The sequence below is a fragment of the Filobasidium floriforme genome (genome assembly GCF_021052385.1).
Source record: "Filobasidium floriforme strain CBS 6241 chromosome Unknown HD553scaffold_16, whole genome shotgun sequence".
Classification (NCBI taxonomy): Eukaryota; Fungi; Basidiomycota; class Tremellomycetes; order Filobasidiales; family Filobasidiaceae; genus Filobasidium; species Filobasidium floriforme.
In genome coordinates, this window is record NW_025763637.1 from 643,626 (window position 1) to 666,193 (window position 22,568).

Genomic DNA, 22,568 nt, shown 5'->3' on the forward strand with positions numbered 1-22,568 from the left:
CACCCGACTGCTCGTCAGCTTGCAGAGCTACGATTCGTCGATCACCGAAAACAACAATGACATCCTCTGGGCGATGAACCAGTTGGTAACGACCATTCGGCGCGACTTGGCTGTTGATTTGAAGGTTTTGGGATATACATCCTACAAAAATGAGTTCGCCTTCGTCATGTCAAGTCCACACCTGCACGCCATGCAACGCTTGTCGTCGATCGTCATATTCCTTCGGCCGCCTTGACGACCGACCACCGGAAGCAATCAAGATATCCCCATGACCAATTTACTTCCGAAGCAACTGTCCCCGGCGGTAAGCGATGCGGGAATGACTTTCGAGCGACAAAGATCACTCGCACTCGTGCACCATATCGACGATTAGCAACAACAACATCGATATGGGGGGCAAGCCATCTCATAGACCACCCACAGCGACACCATAGACTCTTGCCACATTCTCGTATATCCTGGAGACTGATCGATCGATCATCTCACTCTCGTTCAAAATCCCGCAGCTCCCGGCACGTTCGCGATCGAATCTCTCGAATTCTAGATCAACATACCCGGGGACCGATCTTGGACGATGGCGGAACGTCCGGCGTTCCGATCGACAAGGTCAGAACAGCCTATAAGGACGAACTACATCTCGGACGATGAAGAAGAGCTGGATATACCACCGGTGTCATCGGCCGTAGGAATCGGTTTAGAATCGAACTCGGCTTCTTCTTCGTCCATAAACGGACCTGCACATACACATGAAAATGCTTCGAACCGAAATCGGAGCAGGCAAGATTCTCTATCTGCCTATCTTCACGGGATGGACCTCCAATACCCGGCCTTGGCTTCCCTGAGGGACGCGTTGCTAGGGTATTTGGGAGAGGCGGAGATGATCGTCATGGAACGAATCAAGGGGAGACAAGCTGCGGAAGCTCGAGCGCGGTCCGGGTCGGGGTCGTACTTCGATACCCCGGCTCGATCAGATGGTTGTCAACCCGAACACCTAGATGCTGCTGCCCTCGGACTATACCCGGAGAGCGAGAACGCGGGGACGCTCGGATCGACATCTACATCGACGAGCTCGACACTGAGACGTCGTGGCAAAGCCCTCAGGAGGAGCTTATCGGGATCCTTACCTACCCCTCAACTTCCTTCACCCGAAGCGCTCTTAGCCCATCTCTCCGCAATTAGAGAAGACGTCATATCTTCCCTCCCCGCCATCCCCTCTATCATCCCATTCGGACTCCCTAGCCTACCTTCGAGGGCTTCGATGGCATCGATGTCGTCGTTCACGAACCTAGCTCAGGCGGGGAACGTCAATGTACCGGGATTCTTACAAGGGTTACCGCAGAGGTTGGGGGTATTGCATGATCATCTACCAGGATTGATCGGTACTGGCTTTCCGTACCACCATCATTCGGAAGTCTTTGCTGGCCTCGACCAGGACCGAGCTGCATCGCCCCCTCCAACTCCTGTGACGCCAACGGGATTGGCATCCAGGTTGAGCGCAGAAAACAGGCGACGAGTGATGGGGCTCGTCAAGAACCTTTTGCCTTCGGAAGACTGGTCCGGCTGGGAAAAGTTGGGATGGGAGGATTACGATGACGATGAGGACGAAGAGGATTATCCGACGTGGACTGCGCCAAGTTCCAGCACCAAGTCGAGATCGGGGTTGGGCATGATCAGACGGAGTCAGAGCTACAAGTCCACCTCTTCTTCGTCTTCTTCATACGCCAATAAGACCAGATCCGAAGGAGAACAAGCTTCGGCGAAATCCAACCTGTCCCCGAAGAACATGATTAAACGGCTGTACAACCCTTCTCACTTTCCGCCTTCCAAGCCCGACCGCGAGTCAGAGATCGAGGAAGAGCCGGAATACTTGTTCCCGAACAAGACCCCTGCGGCGGCCATGAGGCGACAACAGAGCTACGCCGTCAAGCGGGAGGTCAGGGAGTTGAGGCGGGCGAGGAGCGTCAGTCTGAGTGCGCTTGGCGAGCGCAAGGGGATGACCACGGGACCGGGAATGGGACCAGGTGCGGAGATGAGGAGGACGAAGAGTCGGGATGATGGGACGATTTGGAAGGTCGTCTTGACCGATTCGGAGGGGGAGGACGAGGACGGTCGAGCTGGAGGCAGAGCGGGTAAAAGTATTGACAACGCATTAAACTTGGAGGTGGGAGAAGAGGAGGAAGGAGAAGAGCTTGAAGTGGAAATCGAAGAGGTCGCTACCCTGGACGTCGGTCCGACCGTTCATGAAGCTTTGCAAAAGAGCGAGAACGGGACCAAGTTGATCGTCTTCGATGACCTCCCTTGGTGGATGCGGAATAACGAATACGTCACTGGCGGATACAGGTGAGACTTCGTGTTCAATCTCTTTTAGGTCGAAGCAGATACTGAACAAACACCGCCATGGACAGGTTCATTCCGCTTGATGCCAAGACGGGTCCGCTGAGATTGATCGCGAGCGCTTTCCGCTGGCATAACGAGACCAGTGAGTAGGACGAAGACCACCATCAGAGGTGAGAGATCACACGTTGATCTGGCTTCATCCAGTAAACATCCACTCGCATTTCATTCCCTCGGTCCTTCTCGCCGCATTCTTCATTCCCGTAAGTTCTGCCTCTCCAGTTCGAGTGAATACCATATCCTAATTTCAACCACATGTGCTCTCCCTTAGTACACTCTGTTCAATCCACCCTTTTCGGATCCTGCGCCGCTGGATATCTTGACGATGCTCGCTTTCCTTGCGAGCGCTTCGGCATGTCTCATTTCCAGGTGAGTTTGCAGTTTTGATGCGACGCCAGCTGGATCCAGCTGATTGGGAAACCATGACCCGGTATGCGCAGCGCTTCGTGGCATACGCTCGCGGGTTGCGCCAGGAGAAGGATCTTCGAATGGGGAGCCTGTGTCGACTGTGAGTGGCGGCTGATGCTGCATTACTATAAATGGAAAAAGAGCTGATCGTGATCACGATAATGTTGTGTAATCGCAGATGTAGGAATATCTTGTAAGCCGATTCCTGCCGTCGTACTTGATGCGTCTGAATGGTATCTGAAGCTCTTCTTGGAAATGTCCTGCAGGGCTTATATCGTGTTCAATCCATACGGTCTACTACAACGGGTAAATACCTGCTTCCCAGCACAATAGCCTTGTCTATGAGATCTCGGCTCATTGTTTTGCTGTTCTTTGACAGGTTCTACTGTCAAGGCCGAACACTACTCGCTTATACGCTGACCACACTGGCTGCGGCGATCGCGGGTTCGATCGCTCCCTTTCAACCGGTGTTCAATGAGCCGAAAAACAAGGTCGGTTTAACCCTGAGCATCGTGAACGTAACGCACATTGCTCACGAGGGCTACGTATCTGAACTCTGTCATGGTGCAGAACCTGAGAATTGCCTTCTTTTTGGCCATTTGTCTGACGGCCTTGGCGCCTCTGACACACCTGGCAATCCAGCACGGGTTGTGGACGATGATCAAGTTCGCCGGTGAGTGTCATCTGGATTCCGTTGCTCCTGTTGCTCCTGTGGAGGTAGGATTTGCTATCTGAATATGGCTTCGTTGTGACCAGCTCCGGTCGCACCGTCATGCGCGGCGTACATCGTGGGGTTGACTTTTTACGCGACGCATTACCCGGAAAGTCGATGGCCCGGCCGGTTCGATTGTTTCGGGCACAGCCATCAGGTCAGTCGATTATCTTGGATTTCATTGCAATGGATGGATTCGGTCAGAAAAAGCTGACGCGATACTGTTTCGAGGGGTGATCAGATCTGGCATCTGTCGATCCTATTTGGGATTTACTGGCACTATACCGGCAGCCTTGTCATCTTCGAGAGTCGGCACGGCATGGCTTGTTCTCTCGACACTGGAGTTGGGGCACCTATGAGCTCGTACTTGAGAGGATGGGGAGAGTGGATGTTGCCCGCCGGGCTGTATCATCACGGGCATCCGCAACTTCAGCATCAGATGGAGTACCGCGTGGGATGACGCTACATGATGGATTTTGAAGTTGGACGTGCGAATGGTGGCATCATGATGTAGCAATTAGCATATTAGCATAGCAAATAGCATGGCTCGGATTCGACCAGTCGCGCCAGTCGCACGGAATGGTATGCGGAATCATCACGCAGGTCGTTCAAGACAATAGCTGAAAGGTGAAACACGACACCCGGGTCAGCAGGATTTGAAATGATTGACAGAATTGGTTTAAGCGCGACCTTTTGCGCTTCCGCTTGGCGATTTCTTTTGGCGGAATGAACGAACGGGTTGCGGAAAACAAGCGCACTCTCTCGAGCCTTTTCGCGCTTTCCTGGTCCAGGACTCTGACGCGCCGAGTTGTGAGCCAGGCAACCACACTTGCTCGCGGGAAACCGCTCCCGGACGAGCCAGCCGACGTGTGGGCGGGGTTCAAGCAGAAGTCCATTGACGAAAGAGGTCGTCCTCGAACATCCTTCTGCCCTCTCTCCACCCCACCCTTCTCGTTTAGATTCTAGTCCAGGCAAGAAGACAAAATCGACAGGTGCGTGCGGAGCGCTATCAAGCAGAGGACGGTCTCGGGATATCGGTTGGCTGGCTGGATCAAACGGGATGCGGGTCGGGAACTGGGTCGGATTGCGGATGTCGAGGATGGGTCTGGATGGTATGGTCGGTCTGGAGGAATAGGTCTGGGTCTGGATGGATGGATTGCGTCTGGTCAGGGTCGTCAAGGAGATGAACCCGTAATTGGGGAATATATCAAGGATATTAGGCAATAGAACCGACAACACGATACAAGGGGAACGATTTCCGAAAGACTCGATCATCAGCAGAAGAGAGGAATCATGGCAGCGGAAGGGTTTACCAATCTGGTCGACTTTGGACCGTGAACAGCCGCCAATCCAAGCAAGGCCCAGCATACACGCGAAGGCAGAACCTGTTCGACGAGGCTGTCTCCAACTAGCTCTTTCGACGCGGACCTTCATCGATTACAATCCACAAACAGGAAAGCATCAAAGGCCCATATCGCTTGATCTGCAAGGAACATCCTTCAGAAGAGCTCCTGATTCAGATAGTCAGACGAAACCCAGACGAAACCAGACCTAGACCCAACTACGAAGCAGACCTACCATGCCATCTCCCCATCCTCTCCGATACCGGCTACTCTCAACCTGCATCCCGCAACGATCTAGCCAGCCAGCATATCCCAAGACTTCGCCTGCATTCAGTAGCATCCGATGCTTCGGAAAGCTTACCTATCTTCCTCTATGCGCTTATTGCAAACTGTACAGGCAAGATGGAGCAAAACGCCACTACCGCCAAGCACTTTGCTAAGCAGCCCATCTTCAACAACGCCAAGGTCAGGGGTGAGTAATCGAGTCGCTCGCCGACAGAAGGCAGATCACGATCTGGAGGGCCTGTCGGCTGACGCGTATGGGATCGCTCGTGATGGTTGTGCGTAGGCGGAAAGAAGGTCAACTCCAGGACCAAGCGTTGGTACAAGGATGTCGGTCTTGGCTTCAAGACCCCTGCCGAGGCCATCAACGGAACCTACATCGGTTAGTCTGCAAAGCCCGGCTCCTAACTGTTGTCGGCACACAACTGAATTGATCCCGGGTGTTTATTTGACGTTTCGTATATATAGACAAGAAGTGCCCCTTCACCGGTGAAGTCTCGATCCGAGGCCGAATCCTTTCCGGAGTTGTGAAGTCTACCAAGATGACCAACACCATCATCATCCGAAGGGACTACCTCCACTTGTCCGTATCCACGTTCTCGCATAAATCCAGCCGGGCTCGGGAGACTGATCCGCGTTTCTGTCGTTTGTTTTTGTTTGCCATCAACAGCATCCCCAAGTACAGGCGATACGAGAAGAGGCACAAGAACCTCGCCGCCCACTGCTCGCCCGCTTTCCGAGTCTCTGCTGGTGACCAGGTCATCGTCGGCCAGTGCCGACCTCTGTCCAAGACCGTCAGGTTCAACGTCTTGAGGGGTGAGTCGCGGGTCTTGTATTGCCCCATGGACGAAGGAGGAACATGATGCTGATCGATGTGGTTATTCCTGAAACTTTTAGTGCTCGAGAACAAGCAGGCCGCCCGTGCGTTCAGGAAGTTCTAAACGCCTCCATCTCTTTGAACGCCAGTCATCGCCCGCGTCCGGGATCGCTCGCTAGCCAGAGGACGTAGGGTGGGTGATTTGGTGGGAAGAGAAGATGGTTCCCGAAAGAAGGGAAGGGATTTTTTTTTCCTTTGGAGGGGAGCGTTTTGTGCAATGGGAATATGTTATTCTCTGTTTTATTATGAGATGAAACGATTTCCTCGGGGTAGACGGCGATTTTGTGACCGGTGTGCGGTTCCGTGCTGTCTGTCGGGACAGATAGTATGACCAGAGCAGTAATGACGGTGTTTCACTTGAGATCTCGTCCTTGTCGTCGCCGTCACGTGACTTGTGTTTTGATTCGATGACGAATCCACATCGAGGACTCTCGATCGATCGAACGTTCCGATCTCATGCCACCCGTTCGCATAAAGCTAGGGAAAATGGAAAGGACATCTTGTCATCAGATCAACGACACCCTATACGTGGCACCATCTCAAGTATAAGTACTCAACAAAAGCACAAATCAGAATTATCATGTCGTTCGTCGTTGTCGTCACCGGAGCCGTAAGTCGCAACCAAAGGCCTAACCACCTCGGCCTCACTCACTGACCCTTACGTCCTCCTACCTAACGCCTTTTACCCACTGTCTAGAACCGAGGAATCGGAACAGCCATCTGCGATGGGATCCTCTCCGCCTCCACGCCCAAACCTGTCGTCCTCTACGCCTGTTCCCGAGCGGGAAAAGATCTCGGCCTGAAGGGCAAGGTCGAATACCCGAAGTTGGATATCACGGACAAGACCCAGATTCAAGCTCTGGTTGACAAGATTAAGCAGGACCAGGGCGGGGTGGATGTGCTTATCAACAATGCGGGAGTCAATCTCGATGACGATTATTCGTTGGAGACTGCCAAGCAGACTCTGGAAACCAACTACAGGGGGACGCTCGAGGTGAGTGGCGAGTCCCTTCCTTGACTGTCGACCCGTCTGTTCTTCCGGTGTCAAGTCACTTCAGGCGTCGAGACCTCGAGCTGAGCATGAGACCATCATCCTCTGGTTTCGCAGATGTGTCGATCGTTCCTCCCCCTATTGAAAGACCGACAAGGATCCAGGATCGTCAACCTCTCCTCGGTCGCCTCCCAGCTCAACCATTACTCTCCTGAGATCCAGGAAAGGTTCAGGAGCGTCAAGACATTAGAGGAAGTTCAAGGACTGGCCGATGAATACTTGGTCAGTATTGTACACTCCTATGGTCATCGATCTTACGATCGCGGTCTAGACTGATCGGTAACCCCTCCCACGTCGATAGTCCGCCGTCGAAGCGAACAAGGTCAAGGAATCCGGATGGGGTCGACCTCAGCTGGCTTACTCGGTCTCCAAGGCGTTGATGAACGGGTTCACCCAAGTGTTGGCCAAGGAGAACAGTGAGGTGTTGATCAACGCTTGTTGCCCCGGGTGGGTTTCGAGCGATATGGGACATGTAAGTGCACTTCCAACACCGCTTTTCTTTTACTGTGCGACGTTCTCGTTCCTGATCATGGGTTTTTCCTTATGCAGCTTATCGGCAAGCCTCCCAAGTCTCTTGGTAAGCGCAAACTCGGCTGGTCATCTCTTTCATTGATCTCCAGCTCACCGCGTCTTTGCTTTCACTAACATTGCAGAGGAAGGCGCCAGGGTACCGCTCAATATCGCTCTCAAGGATATCGGCGGTACGACCGGAAAGTATTGGGCCAACTCTTCCGTCAGCGGGACTGGAGAGGGTCAGGTGCAAAAGTGGTAGACGTATCCATGCGGTGAAGTTAAACTGTAGCGAATCGATAAAAGATGAACGATGCGAAGGGTTGTATACTGAGACACTTTTCATGTCAATTGAATGAGCTTTACGATCGAGATTTGTCAGGTGTGAATCGAGAGACGCAGGCTGCCCGAAATGCGGCGTGTTAAGATCGTCGAATATCAAGAATCCGGAATGTTATCTGTCCAGCGACAGGCGTCATGGTGATATCAAGAGTGCGGACCGCCTCTCCGTCGGCGCAGAATTGTGCACCTCTTCATCCTTCATTTCGATCTTTCCTCGATCAAATCCATCTCTCCTTCTACCTTTCTAATCAACCGGACTACATGAGCGCATGAGCCAGTGAACGGAGAGACATGCATGCGTATATGTAGATCGTAGATCATTGAAGCTACATTGCGCTCAAAGATATCATGTAGATACATCTACATCCGACAAACTCTTGTAAACCCGTACTCCTGTCTGAGATCAGTCCATTCATTGCAACTCCATGAGCTTGCTCCTGACATAGGCCCGCGCCTGAGCGATCCGTGTCAGGCCGCCATTGCTGTCCTCGCCGCCGTCACTGTTGATCAATCCGAGCATCGTAGCTTTCGCTTTCGCCAGCCAGTAATTGACATGGTCGTTCAAGTCCTTCCATTTTCTCTCCAGTTGCTCGGGGTTTCCAGTACCTATCTCCTAAGCAACCCAAGATGATGGACAGCGCATCTAGACTTAATCGCACAGGCACCTTTGACAGCTAGCATTGCACCTTCTCCCCAGTTAACCGCATCCTCTACGGTCTTCGACCAATCCTTGAAGATTGTGGTCGGTGTTGGCGTTTGAGCGAGTCCCGCGTTTCATGATGATGACTGTATACGAAATTCTGACGCATGACCGCTTCTCTAACCCACATCAGCCTGCTGAACTCTAAGTGATAAGCGGAGGTTCTTATACAGCGACCCAAGGCTTGCGCGCGCCTTTGCGCTGTATGAGAGCAAGCGACATGAGGTCCAGGACCCCGTGACCGCTTGCTTCGCTTGGATCATCGCACTTGCAGGAGGCATAAAACCGTTATCATTCTTGTCCTTTGTGCAAGGTCTAGATGATACTAGCGTGCTCAAAGACAATATCTCTTCACTTTGGACACCACATCTTAGTGTTGGTGGTCGACAATATCCTGAGCGGTTTCGATGGGATTTCTACCAGTAAGCGCCTGGGGAATGGCGCGCTGGACCTGTGGCATCCCTCCGAGCCCGCTGTTCATCAAATCGAGAGTTCCAGCCAAGACCGCCAGATACTTGCGATTCCAATGGTCTCGGCAAGTGAGCCAAATCTTTTGGGAGGTATCTTCCTCTTGAGAGGGATATCCATACTCAAACAGCTGGACTCACAGGTCGACAGATTTGCAGACCGCAAAGTCTTCTAGGAACCGGTTGCATCAGATTTGGAACAGGGTGGAATTTGACAGTGCGTTCTTGTTGCTGTCCTTCCGCCGCATGAGCGGATCCCCAGCGATATTCTGGCCGACATATCTGGTGCATGTGCTGGTGTCTTTTGCAGCGGCCTCGAGACGTTCTAGATGCCGATTTTGTTCTGCACGCCAGGCACATAGCTCTGGTACACCCCAATGAACCTCCATAAATCTCGCACTCAGACTCCACCGTTGTCTACTGCGACCTCTCATACATCAGAGAGGCACTACGCTTGGTTTCCTCAGGGGAGGCGCAGGATCTCCTTTGATATGACGACGAGCTCCTCCCACAGTTGCTGTACATATCAGAAGAATGTCTCTTGGAGGCGGAGATCATAGTCTCGTCCAGCCGGCTCTGTCCATTATCGCTGTGACACTTCCAACGCAGGATAAATAGGAGGCCATCCTTGGTATGCTGGAAGCCGGAAGCGCTTGAACCAAGTCTTTCGATGCGCTATACTAGTACACCGACTGTCTAATCATACTGTATCTGTGGGAGAAGCGAAGAGAAACGTCTCGCGAACATAGGTCTCTTTCCAGCAGGTGCAATTGGCCATCACGGGCTGGTGTTCTAAGGGGATACAGATGCCTTTGAGGTCGACATGCGGGTCGTGTTGCGACACCGTTCGGCTCTGTGGTCCAACGCGCATATCGAGCATGCTGCTAAGACCTATGAGCGTAACCGAGCATAGCGGGGCGCTTGGGCTGTGATGGATATTGCGGCGGACTGGTTTCTCCGCAATTGCTGCCTGGGCTCTCGAGACCATGTAAAAAGCTTTGCCCCTGATCTCGACTTCGCAAGGGGAGAAGAAAAGATGATGACCTTCGGATCGCCCAGTATCGATCAAAGTCGCCAAGATCTCGGATGAGATGATTATTGACCGAATCCATCTATCATATAGCCTCGCATCCGACTACAAATACAGCCTGTTACAATTTACCTGATCTAGCCACCCGACGTCCTCATCGGGACGTACTAATCGTATGCTTGTCATAATTCCTCCTGCCTATACCCTTCATCTCTTTTCCCAAGACCTACGAGCGAATCGGTTCGCCTGTATCGACCTAGAATCAGAACCCTAAAAGGCTGATCCCAAAGATGATCCCGACGACAACCCCAACGCTTCCCATCGACCCCGATCGAGCGTGGGTATCCCTCGGCGAGCTGTTAGCTCGGGCGGATAGTGTGCGGGGTATACTGTGTTTCGGGGAGTAAGAAAAGCGAGAGGGAGGTTGATATCAGTATCGATTCAAGGCGAGAGCAGAGGCAAGGAGTGGGTTGTCGTGTTCGAGAGAAGAGGTAAATGGCAAGGAAGACGGAAGGTTCGGGGAGACAAAGCATTGCGACTTACGCTGTAGCAAAGTATCCTCCTGCGGTTTCCGTATAAGTAGGCGGGAGGCGGTATTGTACTTCGTGTCCCTGTTACACATCAATGGCATCAATGCAAGACGATCGTAAGAAGAGTATCAGCAACAGTTCCAGTTTCGGCCCTCGAAAGGTACCAAACAGTAGTAAAGAGAACTCACCGCCTTCTTGCACATCCCCTCCCCATACTCGACCGCATACTGTACGTCCCAACTGCTCTCACATTTGACCACCAGACACTTGGCCATCGTCTCCAGGTAAACGTCATACAGACAGTTTTTACTGATAAAGCTCCACTGGTTGAGGTTGGTCTCATGCGTCCAGGGAGCGGGGATGGATTCGGTCACGTCGTGGTTACATTGTTTCCAACAATCTGGAGTTGCGGGGTAAGGAAGACGAAGACGTGAGTATCGGGAATCAATCTACGTCACCTTGAACTGAAAGGTGGGACTCACGGCTAACATCCCCCTGAGCGGTATGAAGTCCAAATTGCTCTGCCACCGAAGACCCTTCTCCCTCTCCCGATCGCGCCAAAGCGCCCGAAGACAGGCATAATAGGCCCAAACAGATCGTACTCAGGATGAGCGATTTCAAAGAGCCGGAAGAACGGGGTTTCCCAGAAGAGGTTGTTGTGGGGAGGTGGTGGTACGGCATGGTCGTAATCGCTATGAGATGTACTTAGGTGTAGTGGAGGTTCGTGAATTGTCTAGGCCGTATAAGAGATAGAGGTCAAGATTCCTTTCAAGTGATACGTGCGCCGACCATTTGGATTGATTGTATGGTATATATTGAGATGCCATCTTGAACGGTTCTTTGCTACATGAACAACTGAACAATTGCTCTGGTCACTGGTCGGACTTGTTACTGTGACAAGGATTGCAATCGAACTTTTGTTCTTTGTTCCCTGTTCAAGAGGACAAAAGAGAAACGATACCCGAGCGCGAAAGCCGGGCCGATGCGCGGCACCGATTGAGCGAAAAAGACAGGTCAACTTGGACAAAAAGAAATCAATTGATGAAGACGATGCGATTCGAACGCATGACCCGAAGGACTAGCGGATTGAGGCTGTTAACCTGAAGCTAGCGGATTAACCACTCTCCCACGTCTCCTTCATGTTAAGCTCGTGAGTTATTAAAAATATGTACCCAACGCCCGGCGACACACCCGTGTCGCGATTTTCTCGCTCTGATCTCTCCTCCGGGGCCGCAGCGTGGGAGGCAGGGCGGCGGAGGGAGGATTGACGTCGTCGTCCGTCGTTTCGTTTCCTGCGATCGGGACCAACACTCTCGACTCTCACCACTTCTCTGTTCCTCCGGCATTAGCAAGCAAAAGCAATCGCACAAGATCTCTGCAGCTATCCTTCCCTATCTCCAGACGTACCCATCCTCCTCCCCTCACTTCCTCTTTTCGTCTCCTCTCTTACCCGATCGACTCTCGTAATCACCATCAACTCCCACTCGACCGACCTTACATCATACCGACCCTCCTAGGTCTCTGGCAACTCGTAAAAAAAGATCGATCCCCGATCGACGACCCCCATCTCGGTTCACCAATACAAGGACGAGGCTTTGATCTCGTATCACAGACCTTAGAATCACAACTGGATTAGAGGAGCAAGAAAGCGACGGGAACCGAATAGGATAGACGATTAGCGTTCACGTCAACGTCATTCCGTAGTTTGCACCACCAGCACACCCTTGCGAGAGGACTCGATAAGAAACTTCCTTTGAGGGCGAAGAAGACGCAGACGAGGTGATCGATTATCTTGCCTATACTGGAGTTTAGGACGCTGTAAGGTGATCCAAGTGAGAGTACATCACAAGGACGAGTTAAGAACCAGGCTAGACGAGAGCCGCACCCCGATCGATATCCGCGTCAACAACCGGTCATCGAGATTCATAGGAAGACTTTCAGGTTTCGAAACCCTGTGAAGCTGGTATCAAGATCAACAAGAGTAGCTTGCACGACCGAACGGGATCTTTCGGTCATATCACCTGGCAACCCAGGAATCCAGTCTAGATAAGCAATCGGGTATCAGCCACACTTACATCAACCAGGATGAGCGCTCCTTCTTCCCCAACGAAAGAGATGGAGAACTTGAGCGTCTCGGACAAACAGGAGAATCAGGCGAGTGACGTGCAGCAGGGGGAGAAGAAGGAATCTTCGGGGTCCGGAGAGGGGGTCGAGGTTTCTTCTACACCTTCGCCTTCTGCGACGCCTGCACCTGCACCCGCCCCTGTAGCAGAGTCGGCACCGGTACCAGCTGCCGAGCCGACCCCCATTCCGACTGCCAACGGTAGCAAGACCGACGATGCAGAAAAATCAGCAGGAACGGCGTCATCAGGATCACCTGCTACCGTCCTCGCGAGGGATATGGTCGACGGTTCCCCCGCTTCTCCTCAGGTCATCAAGAGCCCGCCTGCGATCGGAGGATTGGGAATGAAGAGCCCCCCGACTGCACCTGTCCGACCTGGACCTAGCATAAGTGGAATGGGCAGGGGATTGGCGAGTGCCAGGTCGGGGTTACAAGCTGGAATGAGCGGAGGTGGGGGCAGCAGATTGCCTCCGACTTTACAGGCCAAGATTGATGTGAGTTAATCGAAGGCGTCAGCATGCGGATATTGCAATCGGAGGGAGACTGACGCAAGTACGGGTCGTTCCCGTTGCAGGCCATGGCGACTAGGTCGAAATCGGGCGCACCGGCCGTAGGAGGCGGGGATTCGACCTCGACCTCGTCCCTGCTCGCATCCGCTGCCAACCGGGCTGCAGCACCAGGTGCTGGTGGAGGCATTCGACCGGGAGGTTCAGGTGCTCCCTTATTAGGAGGACTCGCCGCTCGACGTGCTGCATCGGGAGCACCCACTTTGAGCGGTGCAGGTGGTGGATTGAGTCGTCCCGGTGCCCCTAGCCTCGCTAGACCTGGTGGAGGCGCTCCCGTTCTCCCTTCGACCGGTCTAGGTGGTGGACCCGGTCGACGTCTGAACAGGCCTTCCGGGATGACGCTGAGCAGTATGGGCGGAGGTGCCGGACCGAGCGGTGGACCAAACGGGAAGAATTCGCCTTTTGGCAACTTTTCCAAGATCGTCGACCCGTCGGGCAAGCTCAATTTCGATAAAAAGGCCATCTTGCACGCCGAGGGGGTCAACTTTTCCAACGGAAAGTCGTTCGAGATCAACAAGGATCAGATGGAGTTGCAGGAAGAGTTGGGTAAAGGAAACTACGGCGAGGTGAGAAAGGTCTACCACAAGCCGACCAAGGTGACCATGGCCATGAAGGTGAGTTCGCGAGGAGATACGCACGAGTGAGTTGACGTGACGTGAGTATCGCGACTGACGTCGTACCCATTGCAGGAAATCCGACTCGAGTTGGATGAATCGAAATTGAGCGGGATCATCATGGAGCTTGACATCCTGCATCGAGCCATCGCCCCGGAAATTATCGAATTCTACGGCGCTTTCATGGTTGAATCCTGCGTCTACTATTGCATCGAATTTATGGACGCTGGGAGTCTCGATGCCCTGAACTTCGGCGGGATCCCCGAGAAGGAATTGGCAAGAATCACAAAGGCTGCAATCAAGGGGTTGAAGTTCTTAAAAGACGAATTGCAGGTCATGCATCGAGGTGAGTGTTGGTCTGACATCTAAGCGGAACAAGCCGCTCATAGCTACTACCTTGCTACTCGCCGCTACCAGATGTCAAGCCGACCAACCTGCTCGCCAACAAGAAGGGTCAGATCAAATTGTGTGATTTCGGTGTTTCGGGTCAGCTTGAAAAGAGTTTGGCCAAGACCAACATCGGGTGTCAGAGTTACATGGCGGTGAGTCTCGCGAATCAAAGTTCTAATCTGAAAACCCACGCTGACTCGGTCGTCCTGGTCGCCTTCGTCTGTGCAGCCTGAACGTATCAAGGGAGAGAGTACCGGTCAAGTCAGCACGTACACCGTGTCATCCGACGTCTGGTCGGTCGGTCTGACCATCATCGAATTGGCCATGGGTTGTTACCCCTACCCGCCCGAGACGTACCAGAACGTATTCGCTCAACTTCAAGCCATCGTGCACGGACCGCCTCCCAGGTTGCCCGAGCAATACTCGGCCACTGCGCAGGACTTTGTCGCTAGCTGGTAAGTTCAGCGATCAAGGTCTCATCTTCCTGGTTACGATGCACATCTGCTTACTCTGTCTTTGCCATGATTTGCAGTCTTCTGAAACAGCCCGACGCTCGACCGACCTACGCACAACTGTTGGAACACCCCTGGATGAAGGAGGATGACGAGCGCGAAGTCGATATGGCTGCGTGGGTCGCTGGAGCGCTTGAAGCGAAGGCCAAGCGGAGAACCAACGGAGCGCCTGTCAGCTCGAGCGCTCCCGAGGTTGCAGAAGGTCACGCTCGTGGACCGGCCGTGCCGCCACCTTCGCAGACTGCCAACGCAGACAAGCCATGACGAGCACAAAGGGAATCGCACATCATGTGATCTCGTACTGCACTCGTCAGGCATATTCTGCGGCCATTTAGCACACGCATCCACGCTATTGAGCGTGCCTTATATTCACCACCTGATCCAGAGAACATGTTATACACGCCATTGTACTCTTCTGATCGTCCCTTTCCGCTTGTAGCCCTATTATCGAGACTCTTTGACGGTTTCCGGCCTTCACCCGCATATGATGATGACACTCATACGCTTGCACCTTGAATGTCGTCTCATACCTATGTCAGGGTCCTTTTTACCTGTTCCGCTGCGCAGTAGCTTCCAACAGGCTGGCAGCCCTTTCAGATACATCTTGTAAACGTCTCGCTCGTCAACGGCGTTACACGCACAAGAACCAGCAAACGTGCCATCGCTATCGGATGTCCCTGAGAGAAGGAGGCCGCGACGGGCCTCGAGGATTGGACGTTCAACGGCCAGAAGAGATGACTACGAGGGCAAAAAAAGATACTCTCTGCCTGGGAATCGAACCCAGCGCGGGCGCGAGTAGTGTTGATAGTTGATATCATGACAAGCGCCAATGTTACCAATACACCAGCAAAGATGCACTGTACGCTAAATTTATGACTATCGAATAATGGGTTTTGTAATCAGAGAACGCATGACTAAGCGAAAATCTCGACGACTTTACATCGCCACGAATCATCCCTCTTCCCAGGGTCACTTTTGTTTTAGAGTTTTGATCCCAGTTACCTGGACAGAATATATAGTACGCTCTTTGCTCTTTAATATGTCTCAGAACGATAGCTGAAACAACGAGAATGCGTCGAGCCTGCACGAGCGTGTCACATAGAAGCGCGCTTCGTTCGCGCTTGTCGCCCCCTTTCGTTATGGACTAACTGGGATCGAGGTGAATGCGGTGGTAGCGTGACCTGTCGTATCATTATGGCCGTCTTGTAACCAGCGAAACAAGAACCACGACCTGTCATAGGATTCGTTCTAGGGAAGCTGATGAAGCCATGACGAGGTCCAAGACGAAAGCCAAGAAGAAGGCTCAACAGGCGCCGTCTCAGCCGCAACAACAGGTGTCAACGGAGGACGCCGTGTTAAGGAATGGGAACGTGCAGCAACATCAGCAGCAGTATCGCAATAGCACCGATCATAGTCATAGCCAGAGTCATTCATCTGCACATCCATACGCTCAACCTCATCATCACCATCATCAACATGTACATGCTCATGCGCAGAACGGGTTCCCTTCTCAGCCAATTCCATCTCATCCGAATTCCCATTCCCACTCCCCATCGACGCACACACCACAACCGGCACCTTCACAACCAGAACTCACAGAGGCGCAGAAGAAGATGGTTCCCATCTCCGACAAAGCTCTAGCTATGCTCAACCACATGCTAGGCAATCGAGGAATGATGCAAAGGGATCCATCAACGGGAGCGATCGACGTTGTGCTCAACACCGAGTTGTTCCCGAACTTGACGCTTCCGTTCCCAGCTCTCGAGATCCCGAGCAAGGGGAGTGGAGATCCAGAAGAAGACATCAGAGATGTTTTGCAAAAGGTTGCCGGGGGAGCTTTGGGCGGGATTGTCGGGATGCCAGGACCAGGAGTGGCAGGTCAGGGACAGGCTCAAATGCATGGACAAACGCAGCAGCAGCAACAGCAACATGCTCAACAGGTCATTGGGAATGCCTTTGGAGCTGGGTTAGGGGTCGGTCCGGGTGGAAAGTTGCCGAACTTGGAGGATCTATTGAAGTTGCCGATCTTCCAGACTGGAACGTGAGTAGTATATCGTTGTTACAAGGCACAGGCTGAAAGGTGAAAGCTCAACGAAATCCATGTCCCGTCCTACGTTGAGCAGAAACGAGAACACCCCAGCCTTGTCCAAATACCTGTTCCAACCGCATCCCTCATCATCGGCGCCTTACGCTACCGCTCAAGCACAGGCTCATCAACAGCAGGCGGTCAAAGGCAAGAACCGGCAACAGCAACCGCAGAATGCTTCTCCATCCTCCATCCCTCCAGGTCCGCAACCCCAGCTACCTGTTTCTGCCGGCACACCTTCAGCTCGCGGTGGTTCAACTGCTCCTATGCAGCACGTTGATGCCAGGTTACCTCCCTCGGGTCCGGTTGCTGCGGGTTCAGGAAGCAATAGCAGCAGTACCGAGGAGACAACGCATCACATGTGTCCTCACTGTGACGAGATGCACAGCGCGAGAGCGTACTCTGACGAGGAGTATGACGATGATGACGAAGAGTACGACTCGTATTACGCCTCGGAGGAGAGTTTCGAGTATGATGACGAGGATGGCGATTTGGAGGAGGAGGAAGGGTCCAACCCGGACGACGCCTCGCATTTATCATTCGTTCCGGAGGAGGTATCCGATGATGATGACGATGATGAGGACGAGGACGAGGCTGGAGAGGGTGTGGACGGAGAGGTGGACACGTTTTCGATTGGCGAGATCGAGGATGAGCTGGGTCCTGGAAGAGAGGACGAACGGGAAGAAGCAAGAGAGTTCTTCAGTCGGGTGTTTGGCAAGGGTAAAGAGAAACAGCGACAGAACGGTCCTCAACCCATGTCCTCGCCTGGGGGCCCGCTGAATGGACCTGGAGGTGACCCTCTGCAAGGCGGACCGCAGCCTCATCATGTCTGCGGACCCGAATGCCGAGAACCCACTCCCCGACAACTCTCGGAGGCTAGACTGCAAAAGGAACTCTTTTTCGAAAAGATGAAAGTCGCTTTCATGTATGACGGATGGCCGGAAGAGCTTCTCAAGAAGAAATGGTCCGAACTGACGGATCAAGAGCGGGAATATATACGGCGGACGGTCCTGGCGAGAGCGACGGACGGACCAATATGCGAGGACGAGAAGAGTAAAGCGAGGTTGATGAAGAAGGGTTGGCCAGAGTCGGCCCTGAGCAAGCGTTGGTCCGAATTGACGGATACGGAGCGCAAGAGGATCTTGCAGGTGGAAGCGGGGCCGCCAGGGCAAGACGATGGTGCAGGCGGGCGGCAAATACCAAGGGAGACGGCACCGCCGCATGTCAACGGTGCTTCGCCAGCGGTTCCACCACCTCAGATGCCCGGCGGTTGGACGCCAGGCGCAGGAGGCGGTGCTGGGGGTGGTCAACCGGATCCAGTCCTGCTCAGCGTTGGTGGAACGTTGGTGGAAGATGCTCACCGCGCCGATGCCGACGCACTGCGTGAGGCCATCATGCAGTATGGCAGCGTCATCGGACCCTACACCTCGGCCAATGGGGGCGACAAGATGGCGTTCCCAGAGATCACTGGTCCCAACGGCCAGGCTCCTGCGCTAGACGAACCTACCAAAGCCGAGGTCCGCAAGAAGCTCGCCCGGTTCCATGCCAAGGCGACCGAGACGGCGAAATGGATAATGAGCCACCTGGAGACGTCTTCCGGGATCGACCCTTACTTGCGAGGATCGCTCGAAGAGGCCAAACAGGTGTTTGAGGATTTCAGGACCAATTTCAAGGTACCCGACTTCTTGCAAGAGCAGATGGACGTCGCGACGATCATGTACGATGATCTGAACGGGACCAACCTCGCAGCGCTGCCTCCAGGTCCGCACGACATGCGCAACATGAATATAATGGCAGAAATGGCAGAGGAAACGCCGCCTAATACCAACGGGACGGGGGACGGCAAAAAGAAGAAGAAGAAGCAGAAGAAGAAGAAGAAGCGAAAGAGCGGAGCTACTGGGCAACAACAGGGTCAGGGCGAGGAAGGGAACGATGACCATGAAGGGTCGGAGGCGGAGGAGGAGGCGGGTCCGGAGAGTGCGTCTGTTTTGGACAACCCGGAGACCTTAGTGAGTCCCGATGATCTTGCTTTTGTAACGTTCCGAGCATTTTGTGCTCACCAGGCATCTTTCCTACACGAAGGACTGGGCCTGTAACGAGCTCTTCCAGTGGATTAAATCCGTCGTCTGGTCCATCGAACAAGACGCCATCCGGGCCGGTCGCGCTGCTGCCGTCTCCAAATCCAACTCGAACAAGAAGAACAAGGGCGGTAACAAGAAGGCTCAAGACGACCCCGCTCGGAACCCCATCCAGATCACATGGAACTTGCCGGAACAGCCGGGCATCAAGAATGAACAGACCAAGGGATCTGGGAAAGGCCAGCAGAACGCCGGGGTGACGACCATAACTTATACGCCTACGCCCGCTCCGGATGCCGAACAGCTCAGGGCGAGGTTGAGGAGCGTCGGGGTCGAGGTCGGACCCGCTTGATCATGTACACAGCTCTCTGCGTTACTTCATCCGCCAGATATGAGCCCGAGCTCTGGCCCACTTGTCACAAGAGTGCACGTAGACTCTTTCTGGTCATCCCTGCCGATGCTTGTAGGCCAGGACGCTGGCACGAGCACCTCCTTTATGCATTGTCACAAACGCTGTTATTCCCTTCGTGTCGTCACTTGCTTACTTGAGTATCTATTTCCGCGTCGCCCCGGCGATGAGCAATCGTCATCATGCAGCTTCGAGCTTGCAGCATGTAGCTCATCACGCCAGAATCGTATGATAAATGTACCAAGAGTGCGAGGTTGACTTCACCATAGCTCCTCAACACTGACATACCCACGCAAACTCAGAGAGATCTCGAATACCAACTATGGCTACCTTCAACGTATGCTAGTTATCCAACCAGGACACCGTCCGCCAGAATGATGAGCTGATCTAGCCTTTGCCTTATGCGCAAACAGGTCCGCCTTCGACATCCGAAAGGAGCGACTGTGCTTCAATTGACACCTGAAATGACCTACGAAGAGCTCCAGCTGATGATATTCTCGGCCAGTGACATACCTATTGCGGAGCAAGAGCGTGAGTGCAGCTGTCAAGGTGATGATCAGCTTGCAAAGCACGCCGCTCATCATGACGGTCGCCTTTCACCAGTAAAGCTCGGATATCCCCCTAAACCTATCCCTTCGAGTACCCTCGCAGAAACCCAGGTCTCAACAATACCGATCACGAAAGGAGAGCAAGTCATCGTCTCCGCTGTTCCCAGCACGTCTACTTCGGCTTCCCGGGGGGTTAATAATGCGGCATCACAAGAAACAAAACCTACAGCCATTAATACAGCGCCTCAGCCTCGATCACAATCACAACCTAAACCACCTGTATTAGCACCAACAAAATCTACCGTCAACACCCTCTCGAGCAGTTCTTCCACTTCTGCATCGACGCCGGTTGCACCGGCTGGGAAAGAGACGACCGTGGACCTGCCTGGTGGGGCCGGGATCATGCAACATCGGATCGTCCCGGACGACAACTCGTGCTTGTTCAGCTCGATCGGGATCGTTTTCAAGGGAGGGTATAGCGAATCCGTGACGAACCAGTTGAGGCAGAGTGGGTCCATCTTGTCTTTCTTTTCTTGCGGAGTCTTGCTGAGACGAGGGAATGTGGGCAGTCGTTGCGGATGAGATCCGGAAAGATGAGTTTGAGTATCCCGAGGTGGTACTTGGGTGAGTTGGTAACATTCAGAATTTACCACGATGTTCGCAACTAAATCATCAGGACTTGGTGTGGTAGACGTCCCCGGGACGAATATATCCGGACCATCCTCAAACCGTCGACATGGGGCGGAGCGATAGAGCTGGCGATCTTTGCCAAACAGTGAGTAATCGTATCCATCACATTTGTCTCTTTGATGTTGACCTAGGTGAATTGGGTAGCTTCAAGACTGAGATTGATAGTTTCGACGTATTGTCGGGAAGGGCCGATAAGTTTGGGGAGGGGCAATACGATTCGAGGTGAGTCGCGCACATGCATCTCTCGATGATCAGACCTAATCAAGTCTGGTAATCGTATTCGATGACAGGTGCTTACTAGTATATTCTGGTATCCGTGAGTCTTAAGGAAACTCGTTCTTCGCATCGTCGCCCTGACTGACCGACACTCGCTGTGATCCATACTGACCGACACTCGCTGTGATCCATACTGACCGACACTCGCTGTGATCCATATAGACTACGACGCTATCACCACCTCGCCCATCCCCGACGCTCCACCGGATTTTCATACGACACTGTTCCCGGTGACCGACGACTCTATCCTCCCCGGCGCTCAGAAACTGGTGGATCAGTTGAAGAAACAGCATTACTACACGGATACGGCAAACTTCGACCTAAGGTGCCAGGTATGCAAGGTCGGGTTGAAGGGAGAGACGGGGGCTAGGCAACATGCTATGCAGTGAGTTTGGGTCTGGCTGCTCCTGGTCATTGAGGAACGAACCACGCTAAATTGTCCGCCTGATCACTGTTTTCCAGAACAGGACGTAAGTGGTTGGAGGATGCGTGAAGGTCAGGAAGGCGAGACCATGCTAACGATCTTTCTTGTCCCATTCGCAATAGATGTCGAGTTTGGAGAATACTAGGTTCAGGTCGAACGCGTTGTATTTCAGTATGCATATCAGATTACTATATCCAAGTATCCAATGAACTTCCACAATGCAAGGGTATCTGCAAGGCATTTCATGATTAGCAGACGGCCTTACCTAGCTTGGTATGTATAAACAGATAATCCCAGGCTGAATTGAGAGAACCCAGTGGCGCAGTAGTTAGCGCATCGAGCTTATGCGGAAAAATTTATGCCTCTCGATGGTCGCGAGTTCAAATCTCGCCTGGGTTATCCTTTTTGATTGTCATACTGCCTTCGCATCGACGAAAGGGAGTGCGACGATCCATCGCCATCGATCCGATTGATCGATCGCTCAAAAGGATTGATCGCTTGCATGATGAGACGCGAAATCCACGTCGCGCGCGAGGCCAGATCCATCGTACCAGTAACCAAGCCCGCGAGCAAGACAGACTAGCTAGACTAGCTGGACTAGGAACAATGACCTTTACAAGGGTATTCGAGGCAGAAAATGCTGCGCTTATCACAAATGTGGGCCTTTGTGATAGCGCCAGGTTCTCAGCAAACTTCGGCATCCTGGTCGATCTAGATCGCACCCTTCAGCTTCAGTCATCAGTGTGTTATCGGAACAATCCGGTGTCCGCATACTTACCGGAATCCCGTTTGATTCAAACGTTCGCCCCAAAGAGCTCGCAAGCCTTTTGGGTGGATTTGTCCGACCATACCAAGCGGCATGGTGAAGGATAGCAGCAGTAGATAGGGCTGCTTAGACCGATGAATTTTCCTCGAATGCTTCAAGCCAGTTTGCAGTCATTGATAGGACCGTTCGAGGTCCTCCCTTTGGCCTTCAGACAGGGCTAGTAGGGGATCAGATAATCGGAAGAGCTCAGAATTATTCTCACAATAGTTACAATACTACTGGTTGATATGAGTCCTCAAGGATAGAGGTGTGATTTGCTTCAACATTCTGGTCAATCGTTTCCATCATATCAGGCGGCGCTTTAAAAGACTGATCTGGGCGTGTATGACCGCGAATGGCATGAAATCGGCAAACCTGATGATGTGGATGAAATCCTAGTCG

General features: G+C 53.0%; 7 protein-coding genes and 3 non-coding genes across 10 annotated transcripts; 7 read left to right on the forward strand and 3 right to left on the reverse strand.

Annotated features, from left to right (window-relative positions):
• Nucleotides 1-383: 383 nt before the first annotated feature.
• HD553DRAFT_314661 (hemolysin-III related-domain-containing protein) lies at nucleotides 384-4,083 on the forward strand. Its single transcript, XM_046180379.1, has 11 exons — nucleotides 384-2,340; nucleotides 2,406-2,479; nucleotides 2,542-2,597; nucleotides 2,666-2,763; nucleotides 2,835-2,902; nucleotides 2,981-2,995; nucleotides 3,069-3,108; nucleotides 3,182-3,293; nucleotides 3,373-3,475; nucleotides 3,559-3,671; nucleotides 3,756-4,083. Exons 1-11 carry the CDS (start codon nucleotides 575-577, stop codon nucleotides 3,972-3,974), a joined length of 2,664 nt encoding a protein of 887 aa, XP_046035256.1. The 5' UTR covers nucleotides 384-574; the 3' UTR covers nucleotides 3,975-4,083.
• Nucleotides 4,084-5,045: 962 nt separating this feature from the next.
• Nucleotides 5,046-6,384, forward strand: HD553DRAFT_71729 (ribosomal protein S17-domain-containing protein). The gene is made up of 5 exons (XM_046184441.1): nucleotides 5,046-5,329; nucleotides 5,426-5,521; nucleotides 5,608-5,722; nucleotides 5,810-5,955; nucleotides 6,037-6,384. The coding sequence occupies exons 1-5, from the start codon at nucleotides 5,260-5,262 to the stop codon at nucleotides 6,078-6,080; spliced, it is 471 nt and encodes a 156-aa protein (XP_046035257.1). The 5' UTR covers nucleotides 5,046-5,259; the 3' UTR covers nucleotides 6,081-6,384.
• Nucleotide 6,385: 1 nt separating this feature from the next.
• On the forward strand, nucleotides 6,386-7,958 carry HD553DRAFT_71696 (uncharacterized protein). Its single transcript, XM_046184440.1, has 6 exons — nucleotides 6,386-6,626; nucleotides 6,714-7,010; nucleotides 7,125-7,289; nucleotides 7,369-7,539; nucleotides 7,617-7,644; nucleotides 7,721-7,958. Exons 1-6 carry the CDS (start codon nucleotides 6,597-6,599, stop codon nucleotides 7,837-7,839), a joined length of 810 nt encoding a protein of 269 aa, XP_046035258.1. The 5' UTR covers nucleotides 6,386-6,596; the 3' UTR covers nucleotides 7,840-7,958.
• A 2,205-nt stretch (nucleotides 7,959-10,163) lies between these two features.
• On the reverse strand, nucleotides 10,164-11,531 carry HD553DRAFT_314688 (uncharacterized protein). Its single transcript, XM_046180380.1, has 4 exons — nucleotides 11,129-11,531; nucleotides 10,835-11,046; nucleotides 10,660-10,727; nucleotides 10,164-10,505 (listed from the first exon to the last, which is right to left on the reverse strand). The coding sequence occupies exons 1-4, from the start codon at nucleotides 11,325-11,327 to the stop codon at nucleotides 10,379-10,381; spliced, it is 606 nt and encodes a 201-aa protein (XP_046035259.1). The 5' UTR covers nucleotides 11,328-11,531; the 3' UTR covers nucleotides 10,164-10,378.
• Nucleotides 11,532-11,688: 157 nt separating this feature from the next.
• On the reverse strand, nucleotides 11,689-11,782 carry HD553DRAFT_t78. The gene has a single exon. It is a non-coding gene; the product is annotated as a tRNA-Leu (tRNA).
• Nucleotides 11,783-12,507: 725 nt separating this feature from the next.
• HD553DRAFT_71804 (MAP kinase) lies at nucleotides 12,508-15,360 on the forward strand. Its single transcript, XM_046184442.1, has 6 exons — nucleotides 12,508-13,262; nucleotides 13,343-13,948; nucleotides 14,024-14,294; nucleotides 14,366-14,490; nucleotides 14,567-14,793; nucleotides 14,871-15,360. Exons 1-6 carry the CDS (start codon nucleotides 12,732-12,734, stop codon nucleotides 15,112-15,114), a joined length of 2,004 nt encoding a protein of 667 aa, XP_046035260.1. The 5' UTR covers nucleotides 12,508-12,731; the 3' UTR covers nucleotides 15,115-15,360.
• Nucleotides 15,361-15,609: 249 nt separating this feature from the next.
• Nucleotides 15,610-15,703, reverse strand: HD553DRAFT_t77. Its single transcript has one exon. It is a non-coding gene; the product is annotated as a tRNA-Asp (tRNA).
• Nucleotides 15,704-16,060: 357 nt separating this feature from the next.
• HD553DRAFT_314690 (uncharacterized protein) lies at nucleotides 16,061-19,643 on the forward strand. The gene is made up of 3 exons (XM_046180381.1): nucleotides 16,061-16,891; nucleotides 16,974-18,945; nucleotides 19,019-19,643. Exons 1-3 carry the CDS (start codon nucleotides 16,119-16,121, stop codon nucleotides 19,364-19,366), a joined length of 3,093 nt encoding a protein of 1,030 aa, XP_046035261.1. The 5' UTR covers nucleotides 16,061-16,118; the 3' UTR covers nucleotides 19,367-19,643.
• A 28-nt stretch (nucleotides 19,644-19,671) lies between these two features.
• HD553DRAFT_314692 (OTU-domain-containing protein) lies at nucleotides 19,672-21,587 on the forward strand. The gene is made up of 10 exons (XM_046180382.1): nucleotides 19,672-19,760; nucleotides 19,837-19,954; nucleotides 20,027-20,479; nucleotides 20,541-20,595; nucleotides 20,663-20,746; nucleotides 20,806-20,883; nucleotides 20,952-20,977; nucleotides 21,100-21,322; nucleotides 21,400-21,407; nucleotides 21,484-21,587. Exons 1-10 carry the CDS (start codon nucleotides 19,746-19,748, stop codon nucleotides 21,504-21,506), a joined length of 1,083 nt encoding a protein of 360 aa, XP_046035262.1. The 5' UTR covers nucleotides 19,672-19,745; the 3' UTR covers nucleotides 21,507-21,587.
• Nucleotides 21,588-21,671: 84 nt separating this feature from the next.
• HD553DRAFT_t74 lies at nucleotides 21,672-21,760 on the forward strand. Its single transcript has one exon. It is a non-coding gene; the product is annotated as a tRNA-Ile (tRNA).
• The last annotated feature ends 808 nt before the right edge of the window (nucleotides 21,761-22,568 follow it).

What these genes read in the sequence shown, in the direction of transcription:
- HD553DRAFT_71804 (XM_046184442.1), top strand. Translation starts at nt 12,732, where the DNA reads ATGAGCGCTCCTTCTTCCCCAACGAAAGAGATGGAGAACTTGAGCGTC. An exon ending in CTTTACAGGCCAAGATTGAT is followed by an intron (nt 13,263 to 13,342) that starts GTGAGTTAATCG and finishes TTCCCGTTGCAG; the next exon opens with GCCATGGCGACTAGGTCGAA. An exon ending in ATTGCAGGTCATGCATCGAG is followed by an intron (nt 14,295 to 14,365) that starts GTGAGTGTTGGT and finishes CGCCGCTACCAG; the next exon opens with ATGTCAAGCCGACCAACCTG.
- HD553DRAFT_314661 (XM_046180379.1), top strand. Translation starts at nt 575, where the DNA reads ATGGCGGAACGTCCGGCGTTCCGATCGACAAGGTCAGAACAGCCTATA. An exon ending in GACGATGATCAAGTTCGCCG is followed by an intron (nt 3,476 to 3,558) that starts GTGAGTGTCATC and finishes CGTTGTGACCAG; the next exon opens with CTCCGGTCGCACCGTCATGC. An exon ending in GTTTCGGGCACAGCCATCAG is followed by an intron (nt 3,672 to 3,755) that starts GTCAGTCGATTA and finishes AGGGGTGATCAG; the next exon opens with ATCTGGCATCTGTCGATCCT.
- HD553DRAFT_314692 (XM_046180382.1), top strand. An exon ending in CTGGCGATCTTTGCCAAACA is followed by an intron (nt 20,747 to 20,805) that starts GTGAGTAATCGT and finishes TGAATTGGGTAG; the next exon opens with CTTCAAGACTGAGATTGATA. An exon ending in ACTAGTATATTCTGGTATCC is followed by an intron (nt 20,978 to 21,099) that starts GTGAGTCTTAAG and finishes TGATCCATATAG; the next exon opens with ACTACGACGCTATCACCACC.
- HD553DRAFT_314688 (XM_046180380.1), bottom strand. Translation starts at nt 11,327, where the DNA reads ATGCCGTACCACCACCTCCCCACAACAACCTCTTCTGGGAAACCCCGT. An exon ending in AGGGGATGTGCAAGAAGGCG is followed by an intron (nt 10,728 to 10,834) that starts GTGAGTTCTCTT and finishes GATGTGTAACAG; the next exon opens with GGACACGAAGTACAATACCG. An exon ending in GGAGGATACTTTGCTACAGC is followed by an intron (nt 10,506 to 10,659) that starts GTAAGTCGCAAT and finishes CCCGAAACACAG; the next exon opens with TATACCCCGCACACTATCCG.
- HD553DRAFT_71696 (XM_046184440.1), top strand. Translation starts at nt 6,597, where the DNA reads ATGTCGTTCGTCGTTGTCGTCACCGGAGCC. An exon ending in TTTCGAGCGATATGGGACAT is followed by an intron (nt 7,540 to 7,616) that starts GTAAGTGCACTT and finishes TTCCTTATGCAG; the next exon opens with CTTATCGGCAAGCCTCCCAA. An exon ending in CAAGCCTCCCAAGTCTCTTG is followed by an intron (nt 7,645 to 7,720) that starts GTAAGCGCAAAC and finishes CTAACATTGCAG; the next exon opens with AGGAAGGCGCCAGGGTACCG.
- HD553DRAFT_314690 (XM_046180381.1), top strand. Translation starts at nt 16,119, where the DNA reads ATGACGAGGTCCAAGACGAAAGCCAAGAAGAAGGCTCAACAGGCGCCG. An exon ending in CCGATCTTCCAGACTGGAAC is followed by an intron (nt 16,892 to 16,973) that starts GTGAGTAGTATA and finishes TACGTTGAGCAG; the next exon opens with AAACGAGAACACCCCAGCCT. An exon ending in TGGACAACCCGGAGACCTTA is followed by an intron (nt 18,946 to 19,018) that starts GTGAGTCCCGAT and finishes TCCTACACGAAG; the next exon opens with GACTGGGCCTGTAACGAGCT.
- HD553DRAFT_71729 (XM_046184441.1), top strand. Translation starts at nt 5,260, where the DNA reads ATGGAGCAAAACGCCACTACCGCCAAGCACTTTGCTAAGCAGCCCATC. An exon ending in CAACAACGCCAAGGTCAGGG is followed by an intron (nt 5,330 to 5,425) that starts GTGAGTAATCGA and finishes GGTTGTGCGTAG; the next exon opens with GCGGAAAGAAGGTCAACTCC. An exon ending in CATCAACGGAACCTACATCG is followed by an intron (nt 5,522 to 5,607) that starts GTTAGTCTGCAA and finishes TCGTATATATAG; the next exon opens with ACAAGAAGTGCCCCTTCACC.